This window comes from Molossus molossus, unplaced genomic scaffold, assembly GCF_014108415.1.
Source record: "Molossus molossus isolate mMolMol1 unplaced genomic scaffold, mMolMol1.p scaffold_m16_p_7, whole genome shotgun sequence".
NCBI lineage: Eukaryota > Metazoa > Chordata > Mammalia > Chiroptera > Molossidae > Molossus > Molossus molossus.
Window position 1 is genome coordinate 91,116,744 of NW_023425401.1, and position 22,887 is coordinate 91,139,630.

Genomic DNA, 22,887 nt, shown 5'->3' on the forward strand with positions numbered 1-22,887 from the left:
GAAAGCCCCCTTTGGGCTGTTGGTCTTTTTATTCCTATCTGATACTAATAATTTAGCTAGCTTTAGGAATATCGGTAGTTGTGTCTGGGGAGCTATTCTGAGTGTCTCTGTAGCTCAGGCGGCTATTGAAGGCTCTTTTTGTTCATTTTACATGCACTGCAGGATTTTAAGAAGCTGAACAGCAGCAACCCTTCACCACCCAGTGATCACTATGGATGGGCTTTGCAGATGGGAAGTGTGGCAGGAGGCCAGAGATGGGAACGGATGTCCCCTCCTTGCCCCTGACAGCACTCTGCACTTCTCTTGACTTGTGGCAGCCTTTAGCCTACACCTGTCATTATTCAGCCACTCCTTTTTCCTTTTATGATTGGGCTTCAATAAATGGTGAGGGATTTGGATTTAGGGCATGTATTTCTAGTCCATTTAGTGACTTTTTTCAGTGTAGATTTCTACTTCTGTGCCTTAGGTTATCTCCTAGAGTGTGTGGTATGGTGTGTGTGTGGGGGGGTAGATTGAATAGGAATCTGTAGCTTGTGGAGAGAGTGAGTGATGTGGGCATACTTAGAATAATCCTGATGAAAAGCACCTTTGAAGAAATAGGAAATCTCGCTGTTACAAATGTGGTCTGTAACGGTGCTGATGTGCAGGCTTTGGATAGTAATCCACTCTGCATTTTACTTATTGCAGAGTACGTGACTAGAACCACTATTATATTGCCTCTTCCATGCCTCAGCTCTGGAGCTGCTTGTTCTTTGGACAGTAATGACACAATTGACAGAGGAGTAATAAGTCATAAATCCCCCTTAAATAGGCACACACAGACACACACACACACGCGCGCACGCACTCGCCACTCACCCCTTCACCAGAAGCCAAAACCTCGTTTAGCTGGCAGCGTCAGAGTGTGCAGGTCTTGAAGAGGAGGTTTCTAATCAGGGAGATGCTGAGCAGAGAGAGTCTGCTGCTGAGGCCTGAAATTTACAGCTTCAAGAATCCATTCGCTGCTGCTGCTACTGCTACTGCTAACGCATTACAGGGGGTGACGAACACCAGTAACTTGTCATAGGGGTATGCTTAGGTCTTCACATTCTATAATCAGGGTGAAGGTGTGAGCACTATGATACTTTCCCTGGTTTTATTCCTCTCTGAGTATGACTAGGGAGTCTAGACATTTCTCATGTCTGATTATAGGAATTTCTCAATGTTTTTGGCAATTGACAATTTAATGAGTTAGTTTTGGTGTGAGAGGACTGTGTAGCTCTGTTTATCACTGGGATTTAGGAAATGATGTGTGTTTATCTGAAATGCATGGCAATTACTCTTGTTATCCTTTGGGCAGTGGTCCTGTACTATTGAGGGAGGAGCAGTATTGATTTGCTTTACTTAGCTATTTTGCTTGACATGGCTTTGTGGAACTTTTTCTTCTCTTTGGTTTGAAGGTGGGATAGCAGAATAGCATGTATTGTGGATACCTTGCCATTGAAATGTTCTGCCAACCATTTTATAATTTCTTTCCTTTCACCCAAATGAGGGATTTTAAAGGATAGGGAAATCATCTTTTATCTATTTTGGTCAGTTCTCCAAGCTACTGCTGGTATCTTTAGGGAATGAGAGGATGCTTCCATTATGATGGGGATTTTTACTTGGCAGTAATATCTAGGTGGTAGTGGGAATAAGATGCATTCTTTTTCATTGTTACAGAATCTGTATTTTTGGTTATATCTTGTGGACTTTTTTCGTAATTATTTTTATCTACACCCGAGGACATTTTTTTATTTTGGTTTAGATAGAGTGGGAGGGAGAGAGAGGAAGTGAGAGAGAGAGAGAAACATTGATGTGAAAGGGATACATCAAGTAGTTGCCTCCTGCACTACCCCAACCGGAGCTGGGGATGAATCGCAACCAAGGTATGTGCCCTTGACCAGAATTGAAACCATGACTCATTGGTCTGTGGGCCAATGCTCTATTGCTGAGCCAAACCGGCCAGGGCTCTTGTGGACTATTTTTAAGTTGTACACTCATATTTGTGATTGGGCTGGCATAAAGGGCTCTTGGAGCCCTGGCCGGTTTGGCTCAGCGGTTATGGCGTCGGCCTCCGGTCCAGAGAGGCCCAGGTTTGGTTCCTGCTAAGGGCACATACCTCGGTTGCAGTTTGTCCCCGGCCCTGGTTGGGTCCTTTCACGTGTGTCCTTTCATGTGTCTCTCTTCCTTTTTCTCCCTTCTACTCTATCTGAACAAAAAAAATTGAAAAAATGTCCTCGGGTGAGGATAACAAGATAAATTAAAAAATAATATGTAAAGGGCCCCTTTGATTTGGAGGGTCCTATGCCCTTTGGTACCATCATCCAATTGGTTTGGTGGCACTTTCCTCCCGCTGTTTCCTGTTATGTATAATATCTTGCTTGTTTTTGCTTTTTGCTCGCTCTTCAGATTGTCCCTTAAATCATTCATTTTGGTGTGTGGTTGGCTGTTTCTTTGGGAAAAGGTAGAGGATAGCCATTTTGGAGGAGCCTGCAAGTAAATGGGTGTATTTCATCTGAATAGTTAGCGAGGGCTCTTTTATTCATAGCAAAAGAGAATCTAGCTCTTTTTGTTTCATTTGGGGAGTTGTTCCCTCACTGTATCAGCTGATGCTCTAGTTGGTTCGGCTATTCGTTGGATCCTGGTGGGGCCTGATTGAAACCTAGAAGAAGTGGTTTTCTTGCCTCTTTTTCTAGATTCATGTTGAGATAGGAATTGATTTTAATTTAGAGACTTTTTCTGGGAAAATCTTCAGTAATATGTAGAGATTGGATTTCCAGTTTGTAAGCTTTGTGGTCAACCACACATCTTGGTCAGGACAAAAGATAAAAAATTTACCATCTTTGTGAATGATATAGACTCTCTACTCATTGAAGAAATCATAATCAGGTTTTTGGGGACTGGCAATTTTAGCATAGTTTATTCCAACATTGTTGCCTCAAGATGTATCATATTAGACCTAACTCAATAACGATCTCACGTTTCTCCCTGTGACTGAGTAGAGCCTTGTTCCATAGCATGTGTGCTATAATATCTGGGCCATCGAAGCAGATTGAAGCATTTTACCTTTATGCTCACAGGTGATGCAGGTGCTGAATGCTGATGCCATTGTTGTGAAGCTGAACTCTGGCGACTACAAGACCATCCACCTGTCCAGCATCCGACCGCCGAGGCTGGAAGGGGAGAACACACAGGTAAGAATAGAGAAGCAGTGGAGCCCGTCTTCAAAAACCAACGTAAGGAGCTGGAGAATTAGTTAAATATGTCTGAGAATGCTAAAGGACAAATATTTTAAATCCCCAAAGTATATCCTAATATTTGAAACCTAGCTATTATTGGGCAGGCCTCAATTTGTCCTGAACCACACTCCCTGCTCTGCTTTGTTATTAGTGGGCACTGCTAGCATTCATCCCTTGCGGGCTTGGGAGGAGTTAAGGTTGGGATATGTGAGGTGGTAGATGCATTTTATTAGGGAGATCTTGTTTCTCTAAGGAGAAGGTCTGCATCTCACATGTAATAAGTCTTGTTTCTACTGGTCATTTTGATTTGATAGTTCCATTTGTTTTTGCTTTAGGAAGAAATGAGTCTTGCTATATATATTCTTTGGGGTCACCTACCCCTTTTGCAAGGGGTAACTATAATTATTAGTTACACTGTTTTATGCTGTTTGTTGGATCTTCTGGCAGCATTGGTGCTTGTCTATCCATTGTAGATGATTTGGGTATATCACTTTTGAGAAATTATGCTTAGGATGAAAACTATAAGAATTGGTAGCCTGCAGACAGTTTCGTTTTAAATTTTGAGGTTATTTTCTTTCCATTGTTAGATTTATGAGAGGCTGGGAATAGGGATTGAGGTAGAACATCTTTGTTGCTTATATCTTGTTACAGATTACAATTCCTCTATTTTTGCCATCTGATACTGAAGTGTGTAACTTGACTGGTTATAGAACTGGGTTCTCGGCGAGAACCAGTGACATAGGCAAGTGTTTGGCCAGTTTTCATAAATGAAACAGTGTTGTTAAGTTAGTGTTGTCTACTTTAAAAATAGTTCAAAAGATGTAAAATTCGCTTTTCTGCTGTTTCACATGTCCAAAGGATTTGGTAGATTCACAAATTGAAATTCATGCCCTGTTTTCATTTGCATGAGAGTTTATAGACAGCCCATAAGAGTAAAATAAAAAATACCATGATTGTCTTTTGAATTAGATTATGCATAAGAAACGCATACACGATGGGTTCTTTGAATGTCTGGCCAATCAGTTCATTCTCTTCCTTTTTTCCCCCCATGGAGGAGGCAATTTAATGCAGCAAACAGTATTGTGGTAAGGTTGAGAATTTAAATGCATGAAAGCCTAGAAATGCCAAAATAAGTTTCTCTCAGTAACTGTAGCTCTGCCTCATTGCACAGAGTAAATATATATCTCCAATTTTATCAGTATTGGGAGTAGTCCACAATTCTGCATCTGTGCCATGCAGTTGGAATTAAGGTTCCCACAGCAACCACAACTTTGAAATTCTTGAATGTTAATTTTTGTGCCTGCATCATCAGCCAAAAGCATTATGTTAATGTAGACTGTGTAGCTGAATTTTAAGCAGTTTTTAGGGGGGTGGGATTGTTATAGCTTAGGTATGATGGTAGCAGGTTTTCTGGAGTAAGAACTAAACCATTTCTGAGGTTTTTCAGTTTTTCGAGGATCCTTTTGAACTCTTCAGGGTGTAATGGGTAGATTTTCCCTAGCCTTAGTGGACAACGAGAAGTTATTGGAATATTTATTCTAGTTTAGGCAGGATTCTCTTTAGAATTCTTCACCCCAAGATAGGCTCTCTCTCGCTCTCGTTCTCGCTCTCTCCCTCTCTTCACTCCTGAGAATCTTACTCCATTTTAAGAAAGTTCTAAGTAAGGCTTAGCTATAAGAGTCTACAACATAGGGCTTTTGTTTGACATGAGGAATGATTTCCCTTATTTGTTCATTAAATTCCTTTAGAAGATTGTAATGAGGGGTCACATTAAGAAGTAAGTTAAATAAGTTAATGTAATATACCTTGAGCACAATGGCAGAGGGTGCTGTGAAGAACTCAGTTGTGGTGGACACTAGAGAAGTCATCTTAGGAGCAACCAGTGTATATCCTGCATGTTCACGGAAGAAGAGAAGTGAGCAGATTGGAGAAAGGGCAGTCACTCTAGACCAACACTGTCCAATAACTATATAATGAAAGCAACAAATGTGAGTTTTATTTGTTATTTTATTTGTCTAGGAGCTATATTAAAAACTAATTTTAATGCATTTTATTTCATCTATATCCAAAACATTTCAACATTTAATGAATATAAGAAACAATGAGATATTTTACTTAACTTTTAAGTTTTTACTAAGTATATTAAATCTGGTGTATATTTTATACTTGGAACACATCTCAGTTCTCAACAGCTACACATGGATTGCGGCTAAGGTAATGGACAGCACAGATTTAGAAATGCAAATGAGGGGGTTCATCATCATTGGTAAATATTTACTGGGAGCCACTTTGCACCAGATACTATGCTGGGAATGCAGCCAGGGAAATAAAACCTTCATGGAAGTTAAAGTCTAGTAGGGGAGGTGCGCAAGAAATTTCATTTATGTTATGAAAGAAAAGTTTAGAATTTATAAGAATGTATAATCTGAGAGGGTTTCTTATAGGAAGGGTGCTTTGGAGTTAGCTAAGTAAAACGTCGGGAGGAGACAGTTTCTGAGTGATCAGAATTGGGTAAGTTTGGGAATAGGGAATGGATGGCCACTGTGGATGGTACATGAGTGGTATGATGCCTGTGTGGTACAAAATATACACAGGGCCAGATCTTGCTTACCCTGTGAACATCTCAGGACACTTGTGAAGAGAGAAAGAATATGGGGCATATGATGAATTCCAAAAAATTTAGTATTACTTAAATAGAATAGTTAATGATAGGGGTAGAGAAGTGGGCTTGGGAGTTAAGCAGGGGCCATGTGTACCACACTTTTGGATTTTGTTTTGAATAATTTTAAACCAGGGAATGGCACATTTGGATTTGAGTACTCTTGTGTTGGTGGCTTCCATTTACAAAACATGAGAGTAATTTGCCTTTATAAGAGGTCAGACTAGGTGAAAACTGATGTACAGCAAGGAGTTGTGGTGTTTCTTTTGGTAAGCTGCTATTGACCAAGGCCCCAGGTTGAATGGTGCGGTGGATGAAAACTTGTGAATGTAGCCCGAGCAGTCTCTTTTTATACTGGAGGGTTCAGAGTTCTTGCCTTTCTACTTAAAGAATTTCACAGAACTCATAATGGGTGGAAGAGTCAGCTCTGTGCTTATCTTAAAGTTAACATAGGTTTATGGTATGCATGTAGGAATAAAAGTCACTTGGAGATCCCAGTGAGGGTATAATTATGTCTGTAACGATTAGGCAAATAGGCATCCATCTCTATGGGGTCTTTGGTTTCTGGTGTACTTAACTATATACCAACTGTTCTTATACAAAGGGAGACGAGTCAAGTACTCAAGATGTAGATGTTAGGGCCAGAACTCTGTTAGCTTGTATGGCACCCTTGTACAAATTAGAGAAGGTTGCCCCTTCCTCCAGGCAGCCTCATGTTAGAGCACATGGTTTAGCAAACAGAAGGGAGGCTGAATTTCAGTTCCCATTCAGCCCCTGTCTCCTTGGCCAGCCTCCCTTGAGCAAGGCACAAAGTACACAAGAATATGTGGCTGTCCTAGTTAGAACAAGGCTGTTAGACTCTCTAATGAGAATGTCGAGGGTTGTTTTGAATTGGCAGATGGTTTTGTAGTGGCAGAAATACAGAGTACTTGAGGGTTATTTGGAGACTATGGATGGACTGTGGAGGGCCTTGACTAAAACACTCAGGAGATTGCCTTTCGTCTAAATTTTGGACACTTTCTGGAGGTCAGTGGCTTTAAAATGGAGAAAAAGATAACCTGACAGTTTATGGTATTAGGGCTCATTCTGAGCAGAGTGGGAGAAGGTGCAGATTAAGGAACTGGAGGAGTAGGTAAGGAGGGCAAGTCTTTGCATGAGCTTCCTCAAGGGCAGGCAGATGGCATGTAGTCACTCCCTACAGGCTCCCAGATGATGACCCAATGGGGCTTGCCCTTTAATAAGGAAGGGGAGGGTTCTTTGAATATTTATCTTCTCAAACCCTAAAACCTCTAATAATGTGTCATCAGCTATTATAGATCTGCTGAGACACCTATATATTGTGGGGATAGCAGGGCAAATTAGATTTTCCCTTTTTTGTACAGAGACTAGTTCATTTCTCTTAAATTATACATAGAGGCAAGAAGGTTTTGCCCAAGGCTAACTATATTTCTACTCCCCCCTTTGGGTTACTTTCTAATTGCAGCCAGAGGAAGGGCTCTGGACAAAACAGCACGATCAAAGGAACTGTTTTCACCCTAGGCAGCTGCTTTCCAATTGTACCCTGGAATTCATGCTTCAGATTTTGGTTATAACTTGATTTGTTGCTTCATAGTGTGACAGGAGAGTTAAAAGCAAGGGTGTGTAATAGTTTCCTCAGAAAGGTTACAATTGGACGGCTGATGCTGCTGATTCTGTTTCTGTGGCACCGTGCTTTTGGATTATTAAGTGTGAATGCAGGGTCGACTCTGAAGCTGTTAACTCCTTCAGGCTGAGAACCATTTTTTTGATGCTGATGTGTGGTGTTCCTGTGGTACAGTCTTTCCTCAGTCTGCATGGGATTGGTTCTAGGGCCCTCTGTGGATACCAACATCTTTGGATGCCCAAGTCCCTTATATAAAATGGTATAGTAATTGTATAACCTAAACACATTCTTGTATATACTTTAAATTATTTCTAGAGTACTTATAATATTTAATACAATGTAAATGCTCTGTAAATCAATTGTTACACTGTATTGTTTAGAGAATAATGGCAAGAACAAAAATCTGTACATGTTCAATACAAATGTAACCATCATAGGCCTAACTACATAGTACATGTCAGCAAAAATTTAACAATTTTATTTTCCCAAATATTTTTTAAAAATTCTTATCCAGCCCTGGCCGGTTTGGCTCAGCGGTTGGAGCATCGGCCTGCAGTACAGAGAGACCCGGGTTCGGTTCCCGCTAAGGGCACGTACCTCAGTTGCAGTTTGTCCCCGGCCCTGGTTGGTCGTGAGGGTGGCAGCCACTCGATGTGTCCCTTCACATCGATGTTTCTCTCTCTCTCTCTTCCTCTCTCTCCCTCCCGCTCTATCTGAACAAAAAATGGAAAAATGTCCTCGGGTGAGGATGAAAAAAAAAAAAAATTCTCATCCAAGGATACTTTTCCATTTATCTTCAGATAGAGTGAGAGAGTGAGAGACAGAGAGAGACAGAGAGAGAGGAAGGGGGAGAGAAACATTGACGTGAGAGAGACACAGATTGGTTGCCTCCCGCACTACCCTGACCAGGGCCAGGAACTGACTGGCAACCTAGGTATGTGCCCTTGACCAGAATTGAACCCACAACACTTTGGTCTGCGTGCCGATGCTCTAACCGGCCAGGGCTCCCAAATATTTTTGATTTGTAGATGGTTCATTCTAGAGAATGTTGAACCCACGGATGAGGGGGGAGTTGGTTTTATCCAGTATTTGCTACAAAGAAAGAAGTGCTGAGTCTTGGAGAAAGGCTGTGGGTTTTTCTGAGTTACTGCCTTAAAGGAGATAATGCATTGTGCAGTCTCAGGACTTCCTAGAGAGCAGGTGGCTTTGATGTGAAACTGTAAGACCTAGTGCTCTATTGCCCAGGGCTGCTGTGGACTTTGTGTTACACTTGCAGTGTTAATGACAATGGAAATACATCTCTTTGGCATCGATGAAGGTGCTGACTTACTCCTCCATGAAGTCTGCTCATACAGCGCTGTTGTAGTGGACAAAGATATATGAGCTGAAATTTACTTTGAAAACAGTCATAATTTACCCAACTCCCAGGTGTTGAGTGTAGAAAGTGTGCTTTCAGTCTTGAAACTCCTTTCCTTAACTTCTCTCTTTCTCTCTCCCTTTCCCCGCCCCCCATGTACCCACCACGTACATATCTACCTACTCCTATCTACACGCTTGCCCTTACCTATACCCCTTCAGCTCCTATCTACACGCTTGCCCTCACCTATACCCCTTCAGCTTGGGCCTCTGGTAAGTATGGAAACCCAAAGGTGGAGCCTTTCCTCTCATCTCCTAGTCCTGTGCTTTCACCTTGTATACATTTCCATCATCCTTTCAGCCTCTTCCCTGTGAACTTATTTACCACATAAATGTTCTTTCACAGCAGGGCCTCGTAAGTATTCAGATCTGGGCACTAAAGGATCGGTTTTATTAAAGCTGCATTCTGCCTAATCTCCCAGTGCCCTTGCTGCCTTTTCTGGGGGGTGGGATGGGGAGTGTTGTTCCTAGGCCTGACCCCACTGAGTCGCCTATGTAGGCAGTTGATGGTAGTCAGAGCTGCAGGTAGGAATATTGTGAGTGATGCTCTGGGATTATTAAGGGCTTTTTGTCAGAGGCAGGACAGTTTCAGGTGCTAATAACTCCATTCATTGCACAGGGCCCCAGGGTCCTTTGCCATTTAGATACGATTAAAAGCGGTTCTCAGCCTATTCCCTCCAGTTTAGATTTCTGAAAGCAAGATGACTGGTCTCTCTGGACCCCAAAGCAAATGATGCTGCCACTTAGATGCATACCAAGAGAAAGCTATGGGGCTGCGGTCCCTAAGTGAAGCGGGCAAACCAATAAACCCACTGACTGTGATCTCGCACTTGTGACAGGAGCATAAGGCAAATAGCAAATTAGAGAGGGACTCCAGCTTGGCATTAAGGACCTTAGAGGAAAGCAGAAAAGCTTTTTGAAATGGATATAGCATTTCATCGGTTTCCAATGGGGAGATTTGGGGACTACAGCAGTGTGAGCTGAAGACTGAGAACATGCCGGAGCACTGGCAGAGGCATTCTGTATGTTCAGATTTGTTTGATCTGGCCATTTTTGAGAAGAATTTGAAACCATCTTTGTTAGAGGACTGAAAAAAAATTAATAGGAATCTGGCTGCTGTGGCTTGGTTGAGGGGCATGCACCAGGAGGTCACCGTTTGGATTCCTGGTCAGGGCACATGCTGGGGTTGCTGGCTTGATCCCCAGTAGGGGGTGTGCAAGAGGCAGCTGATTGATGTTTCTTTCTCATCCATGTTTTATCTCTCTCTTCCTCTGCCTTCTTTCTCTGAAATAAATAAAAACATAATTTAAAACAGGAAACAAATTAATAGGAGACTATGGGTGGGCCTTAGCTCATCTTTTGAAGATTCCAGGATGTACATATCCTGTCATTTGTGAAAAGATTCATATCTAGGTACAACCTGCTCCTCTGCTGGAGAGGTAGGTCACTGAAGGCAGGCCTGAATGAAGATGGTGAGATAAAAGTATGTGGTGTTTGGGTTAGCAGAGTTCCTAAAATGTACATCCCACTGACCTTTGTAGTTGAATTATGACGTGGAGAAGACAGCAAAAACCTATCCTATTTCCCTTTGATTTGCTTTCTTCTCCCTCTTACACATTATATTTTGTTTTGTTTTCTTTAGTTAATGCATCCCTGTTCCCATGATTTTGCCTGTTTCCTTTGAATAATTTTTGTGGGATTTTAGCATCTTTTAGTGGGTCTTGGGCATTACTCCTCTGAACCATATGCATTTGCCTTTTGCACTTCAGCTCTTTTTCTCTCTCTTCTCTATTTAATCATTACACAGTTCTGTATTTTCAGTTTATCTAAATTTTCCTAGTGCTGGTGTGTTCATATTTCTCACCTCTCTTCAATCCTGTGAGCCGCAGTAATTCTCTGTTGTTTCCTATGTTGTTAGCACTATCATATTAACTGTCCTGTGACCATTTAAAATAGTTCTGTGTTCAGGCAACTCTCTTTCTTGCTCTAGTTGTTCTCCTTTTTTTTTTTTTTTGCATTTATCTTTAGATAGAGTGGGAGGGAGGAAGAGAGAGAGAAACATCGATGTGAGAGAGATACATCGACCGGTTGGTTGCCTCCCACACAACCCTAACCGAGGCCAGGGACAAACCACAACCGAGGGACGTGCCCTTAGCAGGAACTGAACCTGAGACTCTCTGGTCCGCGGACTCACCCTCCTAACTGCTGAGCAAAACTGGCCAGGGTTTCTTTTTTTAAAAAATATGTTTTATCGATTCCTTTTTAGACAGAGAGGAAGGGAGAGAGAGATAGAAACATCAATGTGAGAGAGATACATTGATCGGCTGCCTTGTGGACACCCTCCAGTGGGGATTGAGCCTGCAACTTGGGCATGTGCCCTGACCGGGAATCGAACCTGGACCTCTCAGTCCATGGGATGACACTCAATCTGCTGAGCCACACTTGCCGGGCATTGTTCTAGTTCTTGAAGGTGCCTTTAGGCCTGAGATTTCTACATAGGTAGTATTTTCCACCTCCATATCATCCTGTGCTATTTTTTAAGGTCTGGGCCTGCTTTCCACTGTGAAACCTAAACTCCTCTAAGGGCTGGACTGGCATGGTTTTCTCAACTTCATGTCCCTTCTTCTTATTATTTATTTATTCATTGTTAATCCTCACCTGAGGAGATTTTTTTCATTGATTTTTAAGAGAGTGGAGGGGGGGGAGGCGGAGAGAGGGAGAGAGATAAACATCGACATGAGAGAAACACATTGATCAGCTGCCTCTCACATGACCCCAAATGGCCTGGGGATCAAACCTGCAACCCAGGTACGTGCCCTTGACCAGGGATTGAACCCGCAACACCAACCCTTCAGTGTGAGGGCCAGTGCTCTAACTTCTCAGCCAAACTGGCCAGGGCTTCCTTCTTTTTCAGAATTTTTTACAGAGTGCTGTGAATGCAGTAGGCATTTAATAAATGTTTAAAACAAGATATCAAAAGGCTTAGGTTTAAGACCTAATCCATATACTGATTTTGAGTGATATTTTTACCACTTCTCAATCTATTGCTAATCTCCTTGACTGCTTCTGATAGCCGTTCCAGTCTGAGCCAGTATACTAGTGTCAGAAGGAGGGTGTTTTTGCACTCTCATTTTTCCCATCTCCTAATTGGATTACTTGTTCTGGTGGCCAGGTCACACATGGCTTTGTTTTCTATAGACATTTTCTTTTCCCCACTCTTAGTTGATCTGGTTGCTGCCATTGGGTTGAGTAGCCCTGCCACTCTCGACAGTGATTTTCCTCCTAATGGTATTCCACTAGCACAGTGTAGATTGTGTTCAGTCTACCAGAGGGGTTAATTTCAGGATTTTAAGTGCATTTACGGATTGGTCCCCAGTTGACATTCTTTTAACACCTCTACTTTTTTTCAGGCTTTCCCAAATATTCTTTCATAACATTTCAGGTATCTTTTTGTTGTTGTTGTTAATCCTCACCTGGGGATATTTTTTCTATTGATTTTTTAGAGAGAGTGGGAGAGGGAGGGATTGCAGGGGGAGAAACATCAGTGAGAGAGAGACACATCGATTGGTTGCCTCCTACATACACTCGGACCAAGGCCTGGACTGAACCTGCAACCCAGGTATGTGCCCTTGATCTAGAATCAAACCCATGACCTTTCAGTATGTGGGCCAGTGTTCAGGCCAGGGCTTACAGCAGTTCAGGTGTCTTGAATCATTGAAATTTTTAGGTGTGTGTTTTCCCTGAGGGCAACATATATTTTTTTTTTTACTGTTGTCGACCTTGTTGGTTGTCAGATTATTTCTTTGCTTGGAACTAATTTTAAAATCAATTAGAATGCTTTCCCTTCATCTTTCCCTCTTTATTTATGAGATACTGATTGCAGAGCTACCTACACTGTGTTTAGATAAATTACCTTTTTTTTTTTTTTTGCATAGCATTTATATTCAAGGCAAGTTTGATGCAGCCATCCAGTGCCTTGCACTTCTGTAGGCCATGGCTGTAGGGTTCATTTCTTGGTGGGATAATTAGCTTTGTACTAAAAAATTTTTTTCAGTTAAAAATTCAAACATTTAAGTTCCTCATTTCTCAAAGCACTATAGATCTGGAAAATTATTTTTATCAGTAAGGTGCTTATAATTTTAGAAACTAAATCTCTGGTCTTGAGTTAGTGTGTGTTGTGGTCATAAGGTAGACTTCAGACTGGGTGACAGATTATGTATGGATAAAGCAGCAACAGTTCATGTCACTGTTTTGGGAAAAACTTTTCACAACTGAGACTAGAAGGGGAAGCTGAAGGACACAGATGCTTGCCTTTTTTCCTAGCAAATGACACTTCATTTTTGATGCCACTTTATTTCAGCCCTCCTTTGAAAATCTATGGCCAGTTTATGGGTTGTTTGCATTTCCTAGGCCTTAACTTCACCACCTAGTACACTGTCATTCTGTTTTTGGCTGCAAATGCCTTTGCCTGGCTCAGGATTGGGTTTGTTACTGGCCACCTGGGTGTACTGCAGTTTCCCAGGAGGGTCCCTTCAGTTGAGCTCTGAAGGCGTTCTGGAGACTGTGTGTTCCTTACCTTTTCCTTTCTCTGCCAGAAGCCAGTTGATGTAGTCTCCTTCATTCTTGTTTCACTATATTTGGCCCTTTGCGCAGCTAAGCTGAAATATCCCCATTATGTGAACATCTGCCTCTTTGTGTTCAGACAGTGGTCCCCAGTATTTGGATACTTTTGCTGTCCTACTGATTCTGGATAACCCACATAATAGATGCCTGTAGTTTCTAGTTTCTCCCTTAAAATGCCTGCTCCCTTCTCCTACTCAGTTTGATTTTCTGGGTCAAGTAGATTTCTCATTTCTTCATATTTGTTGCTAGCTCACTCCCCAGCATGTAATTGATACTCACATGTTCATATTATGTCTCATTCCATTCTCATTGGTAGGCTTTACTCATTCATTGTTCATCATTTGGGGATGGGGGATGGGCAGAATACATTGACACTTTACTTTCTGAGTCTGCCACTCTGCCACTCCTAGGACTGTTTCCTTATTACTAGGGAGGCTGGGAGAAAGATTGGACTTTTACATGATGTTGTCTTTTGTAAGGTGGTCTGGAATGAGGAGGAAGCCACATTCTTATTCATATGGAGCTGCCTTTAGTATCTGCTTATCCAGCCGGAGGGGCTTATTTTTGAAACACTGTCAGAGAGAAGCTGTGGGTGGATCTCTGGAGGGGCTGCCTATGTGTGCCCAGGGTGCCCTTTCCAGCCTGCTTGGTCCCTCAGGCCCTGGCTGAGGCTGGTCCCTGTGGGTGGGGATGAAACCTGTACTGTCCACCCTATTTTTACTGGACCCTGTTTCCTCTTTACCTCTTAGTCAGGTGCTGTGAGTGAGCACATTGTGTTTTACATGGGGGAATTGACAGACAGCTCCATTTTTTGGTTTTGGCTATTGGGACCACTGGGATCATTAGACCAGTTTGTACTTTAAGAGGAGGGAGACTTGACATCACTCAATGCAGAGCTTATTTTATTTACTTCTTATAAAGAGGAAAGTAGTTATCCCAGCCCTTTGCTGTTCCTTACACTGACAGCTCAGCATATTCCTTAGGAAATATCCAGGGTTCCACCCTGCCATTTGAACCAGGCTCTGTCTTGTCTTTGCATATTGCTTTGTGGTTCCGCCTCCTAGCTTTTAAAGCTTTTTGGCTTCACCCCTCCTTCCCTCACCCCCTCCCAATTCTCTTCTTTTGGAGAAGTGAATGGTTCTTTCAGTCTAGACATTCCTGTTTGCTTACCGAGTTATAGTTATTATGGAGTGCGCGTGGACTCAGTACAGTAATGTCAGAGTTCAGGGAAATGTATGCTTCTCAATTGAGAAGCCGTTAAGCCACTTCAGTTTGTAACAGCATTTGGGCCAATTGGTATTATTAGATATCCATAAAATAAAGTAGGTAGAGAATAGTCATTTGGGCTCTGATAGAGAGATGTGTCTTCATCCTGAAGGATGCAGATTAGTCCCAGGGTACCTGAGGTAGTTGATGGAACCCGACAAACTGAAAATTCAGTGTAATAAAATCCTACTGCCTTTCATCTCTCACCCTTATCACCCAGCAAAAAAGAATTCCAAGGGCAGAAGCTGTTAGTGTTTAATGTCTCTGTCTTGTCTGTCTGTCCAGGAGTATAATCAAATGTGCTCAAATGGGAACATGGTCTCTCCTTGCTCCTGTGCCCAGCCCAGAGCTGGGAATTTGGACATTTGTGACCTGCTTCTTTTCCTTTCCCCTTAAGCTAATGATCTTCCTTACCTCAGGGTTCTCAGAAGTTTTGATACAAGCTGGTGCCTGTTCTTTTGTTTGCTTTGTGTTTTGACTTGGAAATATTTCTGGAAGTATCTGAGTGGTAGGAGGATAGATTTCTGCTGTTACTTTAGTTTTTATTTGTATTTTTTTAAGTAAGGTCTTCCAGACCCTCTGTGGTTCCTCCTATTCCCCCCTACTTGCCTTCCTCCTGGGCTGCAGAGAGGGAGTTTATGAATTTTCATAGAAATGATGAGGTCACTCCTGGCCCACACAATGTGTTCATTCCCTTGTTACTGCAGACGTTGCAAAAGAACTTGTGACTGTCTCCTATGTCCTGTTCATCTTGAGTGTTACTCTTAAATTATCTGTGCTATGTGTTGGATGCCACATGAGTCCACGAATAAATGTTTAATATTGTTGAAGTTCACTGTTGCCTGTTAGCTGTCTTGCTTTGGGTTCAGCCAGAAGGAGTGTCATCTTTCACCTGAATTCACTGTTTACAACATTGAAAACAACCAAACTTGATTACCAGTTTTCTTGGATAGGCACATTTAAATTGCTTATTAAATGCAATTTTATGTTCTAGAAAACTGTATTTGCACCATTTAAGTGAGGTCAGCATCCTTCTACTCCCAGATTTTGTATGCATTTATATCTTAATTGGTTAAATTCCTAAATCTATAGCTGATAGATGTTGATTTGAGGGGGGCATCTCTCTGATCACAATAGAGGCTTTGATCACGTGCAGTATACTTGTGGGGCGAGGGGGCAGGGTTTTCCTCCTGCTTTGTTGTTAAAAAGTTATTCATGACCCTTGTTAAAGTAGAATAAGGTAGACTTGATTTGGGACCACTGTGATAGGTGTAGGGACCATTGCAGTGGGGTTTTGCAATGGGGAAGAGAGTTTGGATTCAACTCCAAATACAATAAGAAAAGTGGAAATTTATCATCAAGGAGCTGGCTGGGGTTGGGAATGGTGGAAGATGAGGAACCCAGTAAGACATCAAGGATATTAATGGTGGGGAATTCTGACTAAACTGACCTAGCAGAATTCTTGCTCAAACTAGATAATGCAGAGATGAAGCTGGTACTCAGAGAGTTCACAGGAGCCTGAGTCAAGTTTGCCATTTGTGATGGCAGGTTTTAACCTTGGTGTTTGTAATTGGTTGTAGAAGGTTTCGAAACTTCGGTTCTTTAGAGACTGTAAGATTCACTTCTGTGGTACCTGTGGGACAATTGCAACTTCAAGGTATCTTTCCCAGTTTCTTTCTTGTTACCGCTTACATTGCCATCTTTACATGTTCCCTCTTTTGTCCCTCTTCCTTGCATGGTCCTCATTATTACCGTCTTTGGTGGTGGTCAGGATGAATGAGAGGGAGTGAACAGTAAGAAGATAGGTTTATTTTTATTTTTCTCTCTTTATTTTAAGTCCACAATGACCCTGATTATGTCTTTTCTGCCCAATTGTAACCTACTGCCATGGCTAATTCAGGGCTGTAAAGCCCCTAATATAGCAGGAGACTTGAGGACGTGAAGTCTAAGGAAGCAGTTTTTGACTTTGCCATCCTCATCCTTGTGTATCTTTTTTTTTTTTTTTAATGAGAAAATATATTTATTTATTTTTTAAATTAATTTATTTTTGTTACAGATGTTTTTCCTTTTTCTCCCATTGACACCCTCCTCTCCATCCCCCCACCCTGTCCCCTGCTTTGTTGTCTATGTCCATCAGTTATGCATATAAGTTCTGTGGTTTATCCCTTCCCTGCCACCCCCCCCCCCCCTTCTGAGGATTATCAGTCTGTACTTTACTTCTATGACTCTGGGTCTATTTTGTTCATCATTTTGTTTAGTTCATTATATTCCAGAAATAAGTGAGATCATGTGATATTTGTCTTTCTCTGCTTGGCTGGTTTTGCTTAGGATAATACTCTCCAGGTCCCTCCATGTCATCTCAGAGGATAAGAGATCTTTCTTTCTTACAGATGCATAGTACTACATTGTGTATATGTACCACAGCTTTTTTATCCATTTGTCTACTGATGGGCACTTGGGCTGTTCCAGATCTTAGCTATTGTAAATAGTGCTGCTATGAATATGGGAGTACATATATTCTTTCCGATTGGTGTTTCAGGCTTCTTAGGGTATATTCCTAGAAGTGGGATCACTGGGTCAAATGGCAGTTCTATTTTTAATTTTTTTAGATAACACCATATGGTTTTCCATAGTGGCTGCAGCAGTCTGCATTCCCACCAGCAGTGTACTAGAGTCTCCTTTTCTCCACACCCTCGCCAACACTTGTTGTTTGATAATTTGTTGATGGCAACCATTCTGACAGGGGTGAGGTGATACCTCATTGTTGTTTTAATTTGCATCTCTCCGATGATTAGTGATGTTGAACATTTTTTCATGTCTCTTAGCCACTTGTATGTCCTGTTTGGAGAGGTATCTCTTTAGGTCTTTTGCCTATTTTTTAATTGGGTTCTTTGTCTTCCTTTTGTTGAGTTGTGTGAGTCCTCTATATATTTTGGAAATTAACCCCTTATCTGATGTATCATTGACAGTTATGCTCTCCCATATAGTGGGTTCCCTTTCCATTTTGATGGTTGTTTCTTTTGCTGTGCAGAAGCTTTTGAGTTTGATGTAGTCCCATGTGTTCATCCTTGTGTATCTTATAGCACTGTGCTGATGCTGAAGTGACGTGGAGTTCAGAAGCGTGGGGATAGGACCTGTTAGTATTTCAGAATGCTATTTGACGTTGGTATATCTCCCTTCTACTTCTGTCCTCTTCCCTGCTAGGAAATGCTAGTTTCATATGTACAATTCTTTAGTGTTCCCTGATGGGAGGTCCTGCAAGGACAAATCATTTGATTGTTACCTGGTAGATTTACTGCAAATATGGCTGCCAACATCATTGCTTCTCATTGCTACAAATGAGCTCCAGCCTTCTGGTTTGCACAGGATTGCTCTGAGGGCAGAGATTAAGTGGATCTCTGTTGATGCCATATATTTTGAGTGAACAGTGAACTTGAGTGTATCTAGGGGTCTGCCACTGCTCTTCTTTTCCTGCTTTCCCTTATTCCCTCCTCCCTCTAAGCACTTGCTCAGATGTAAAGGAATATGCCCTGTTGGCTCTCGCAATGAAAACCAGGTGAGTGTTTCCCCCAGAGAAGAGGCTAGATCAGGTTTTCTTATGGTGCATTTTAAAAGTTACTTGCGGCAGAATCTCTGGTTAGAGCCTAGACTGTTCATTTTTCACAATTGCAAGGTGTTTCTTTTGCACTGCAGCTTGAGAACTACCGTTCTAGATTGTTGCTCCTAGCAGTGGAAAAATGGGGCTTTACCAAGACTATCTGTCCAGGATTTTGATCTTTGACAATACCACTTTTCTCTCTTGAGCCAGGCTTAGACACACTAATATCTCTTCAGTTTCCTGTATGAGTTTTTTTCTCCCCCAGGCCTCAGAACCAACTGCTAACCAGACATATCCCTTCTTAGCTTAGAACATCTCCTGAAGATTCCAGTGAAGTGGGTATGAGAGGAGATTTATCTGCTTCAGAGAACAGGGTCTCTAGGGGAACAGTGGAGTTTCTTAGGGCTTATGATACACTGTTTGAACTAATGTTTAGTTTAGGTGGGGCCTGTGAACGGTTTCAGGGTAATTTCACTTTCTAACAAAAAGTGAAAAGGTTTTGAAGTTGTGCCTTGTTAGATCTGGGTTCACACCTCATGTGCCATTATATGAACTAGACTTTGTAAGGGTGCAGGATAAAGAATGTGCTTGCCTTTGGCACGTGCAAGCAGCCCTCAGATGGTTGGGAAAGAAGATGGGAGCTTGATGGCACACACCCAGAGGGGCCAGGAGCCCACGAGGTTCAGGATACAGCAAAGCACAGTCCTAGTGACTTCTGAATCCTGGCAGGCGCACAAAAGTACATTGTATAGGTTTAATGTTGGGGGACAACTCTGTAGAAAGACTGATGCTGAGGAGAGCTTGTCTGGTTTTTAAGGCCTTATAGGTCTTCTGCTCAGCTCAGCTTCTCTTTAGGGCTCAGCTCTGAGCTTTACAGGCTGAGAAATGCTATCTGTTAGACTGATTAAGTGATGTATGCAAATATACTCACAAAGATGGGATTTCAAAGTCAATTTGTGGATTTATTAGTTTTATGAGGTGAGTCCAACTGCCAAACAGACCAGAATGTTCTGAGGGGCAAGGCATTCTCTTTCTTGTGGAGGAAGTTGGCATATCCCAGTGAAGGAGATTACGGGATCCTGAGGGAGGCTGAGTGGCCCTGGGTGCCTGTGTGGCCCAGGCAGAGTGTGAGGTACTGGGCTTTCTCCACCCCACTCCCTGTTAGATAGACGAGGAAACGGAGGCATTGGAAGACTGGATAACTTGCGCAGGGCCCCTTCTCTGCTAAATGGGAGAACCAAGTGTGAAACTGAGGTCTGTTTTACTTGTCTCGAAATGTGCCACATGGACCATTATGTGAGTTGAGCAGGCTGTTGACCATCCCCCTTACACACAGTTTGGTGGACTTCTCCAAGCTCCTGTTTTTCAGAATTTCTGCCATCTACTAGAAGTTGCACCTGGTTGTCTTTGTTATGGCAACACAGGCTTTCTTCTTTCCGTGTACTTTTACAAGTGAAATATTTCCTGCAGCCTTTCTGGAGGCACCTTAATTTATATCAAGGGGGATTTTAATTTATATTTCTTTTTTGAAAAATCCTCACCTGAGAAGATTTTTTTCCCCATTTATCTTCAGATAGAATGGGGGGGCAGGGGGGAGAGGGGGGGGAGAGAGAGAGAGAGAGGGAGGAACATCGATGTGAGAGAGACACATTGACTGATTGCCTCCCACATGACCCCGATCAGGGCTGGGGACCAAACCATAACCTAGGTATGTGCCCTTGACCGGAATCGAACCCATGACTCTTTGGTCTGTGGACTGACACTCTAACCGCTCAGCCAAATGAGCCAGGGTATTAATTTATATTTTTAATGGTTGCTTAACATCAGAAAAGTAGGTGAACTGTATCTCCTAAGCAGTCTTATCTCCTGTATCAAGTTTTCCTGGCAATAGCCTCACTGTTAAAATTATCAGGCCAATCCTATAAATACACCGTATTCTCTGCCCCCTCCCTTTAAAATTTTTTATTTAATTATAGTTGATATACAATATTATATTAGGTTCAGGTGTTCGAAATTCTTCCTTTGTAATAAACAGCTTCAATACTAGTCATTTTTGTATAGGTCTTCAAGCCCTGTGAGCATCTGCTTCAAGGCACTTCATTATCACTTTATTTCTTATTAATTATTTTCATACATTAACCCTGTTAGATGGCTTAGACTGCTGGTTTCATCTTTACATACATTCTCTACCCTAGACACTTTTTCATTATATATGAAACATTCATTTTATAAATTTTGGAAAATTTAAAGACAGAAATATAAATTACTTAAATCTCACCATTTAGAGGTAATGTCACCACTGTTAATATCTCATGGTTCTCACCTGCCTCTCTGTGTGCATGTTTTGTAACTGAGCATTTCCCTTGGCATTTAAATAATTATATACAACATGATTTTTACTGCTGTGCAGGTATTAAGAATGTGGACATACCATAATTTATTTAACAAGTTTCTACCAATTTTTGTATATATAAATTATTTCTAGTTTTTACAATTGTTAGACCTTCATTTTCAAAAGAGGAAATTTGCCTTGAAGTAGGAAGTATGAAAAGGTCCATTCAGATCTGAGTAGCTCTTGGGCGAGTTGTGCTGGAGTACAGTACAAGAAATTCTTACTCCAGATCCATGGTCCCAGAGGGGCTGATATTTAGCCCCACTGGCAGTACTCTCTCTCATCATCTAATTCTTTATCTATTTGTGTTATTTAGAAGCAGGCTGTGATCCAGGCCCTTTGTGTTTTGTTGCCAGGATGGCTCCCCACCCCCAGCAACTGAACTTGCTGCTTCTGAAATAAAGGGTAGGGTATAGGGTAGATGGTAAATCTTCTCCCTCCCAGGGACCACTGCTCTTTTCTGTTGCCCTGCCTGGGATATGGTGAGACACTTTAATGGGAACACAAAGGCTTCTGTGGCAGTTTTGTGAGTGCAGCCTGCAGTATTTATTAGTTTTTTCCCATGTGCTGCTCTGTCAGTGACTTCCACAGGGCCACGCACTGGTGTAAGCACAATTACATTGCACCCTATTGTGATAAAAAATATTACCCCCAAATAAATATATATATCGGTGATATTTGGTTAAAATACAGCAGCCTTGGTGACCAGTAGATATTAGAATCACTGTTGCTAATTTAAAGGAATATACCACGCCCCCCCACCTTGAGGAGGTTGGCAGGAAGTAAGACAAATGCAAGTTCTCCACAGTTGTTCTTTCGCCCTGTGTGTGTTTCCTGAGCACCAGCAGCATAGTCTTTTTTATCTTTTTGATTTCAAGAAGTGGTGTGGTATTTACAGGTAGAGTTAAGGCTCAAATCATGGAGGGCTCTGTCACCTACAGTCAGCATCTCAAATACACACTCAAGCAAAACAGGATGACAATGCAAGCTCAGTGTGTACTGTCTTCCATGTCAGCCAGCAGTTGAACTGTTGCATTCTTTACTGGCTGAAAACTCCAGTTTTTTGCCTTGGGAGCATAGAGCATATTATTATATACCAACCCAGAAGTTACTACAACTCTTTCTGGGGTTAACATCTGTCTGGCATAATTAGAAAACACTCTCAGATCCTCAGAATTGTTCACATGGACAATTTTGCATTCTTCATTTGTCTTTTCTCTAAGGGTCAATACTTAACTGTTGGCAGTCTCATCCTCCTCTATCCTCCACTCCCTGTCCCTTTCCCGCAGGAGTGGCAGGCACATTGCCACTCCCAGTGCATTCTCTTAGCCACTGGCAGTTCAGCTCTGGCCACACTGAAAGCTGTTTCTTGAAGGATCAGCTGCTTATCTGGGAGAACCCCATCAGCCAGAGGTGAGAGGGCTCCAAATGTATCTATTTACTGGTTTTTAGAAATCTCCATCTTTTAAGATGATCATCTCTTCAGATAAACATGGTCCAGGGAACCCAGGAGACTCGGGGAGGCTGGAGGGGTAAGAGCTGAGTCACCAGTCTCTGGCTGTCTGTAGGAGGTGACCTGTATGACTTTAGAGGTGGTCTTCATTCTTTTTTTTTTTCCTGCCTTCCTGCCTCTACTTGGTAAACTTTCTTCCTGTTCTCCTCTGACTGGCTCTGGAGAACTAGTTGTAAGAGCCATTGGAGGGCTTTGGAAGGACACTTTTAGGACTAGTTGTGTCTGATGCACAGGAAGTGTGAGTGAAGATGTTTTAATTTGTGTACAGGTGTGTAGCTTGGAGAGCCATTGGCTCCCTCTTTGATTCTAATGAAACCTAGAGTGGTGGGTTTGTGCTAAAATGATCTTGAAAGTTCAGGACAGGAACAATGGATTCAGGGCTGGTGATCAATATTGTTTGTATGGGACCTTCCCCGTGGTTCTGAAGAAGAAATTAGTGTATTGGTCGTTTGAAAAAGTAATTGTAGCCCATAGACTCCCTGCCACACTTGAGTAGCTTTTGGAAAGTGTATTATTTT

General features: G+C 42.0%; 1 protein-coding gene across 2 annotated transcripts in view; it reads left to right on the plus strand.

Moving 5' to 3' along the window:
- Positions 1-22,887, plus strand: part of SND1 (staphylococcal nuclease and tudor domain containing 1) — a 475,051-nt gene that overhangs the window by 61,798 nt on the left and 390,366 nt on the right. For both annotated transcript variants that reach the window (XM_036247541.1, XM_036247542.1), the window contains exon 10: positions 3,102-3,215. In XM_036247541.1, the coding sequence (XP_036103434.1) occupies positions 3,102-3,215 (114 nt within the window). The remainder of the gene's footprint in view (positions 1-3,101; positions 3,216-22,887) is intronic.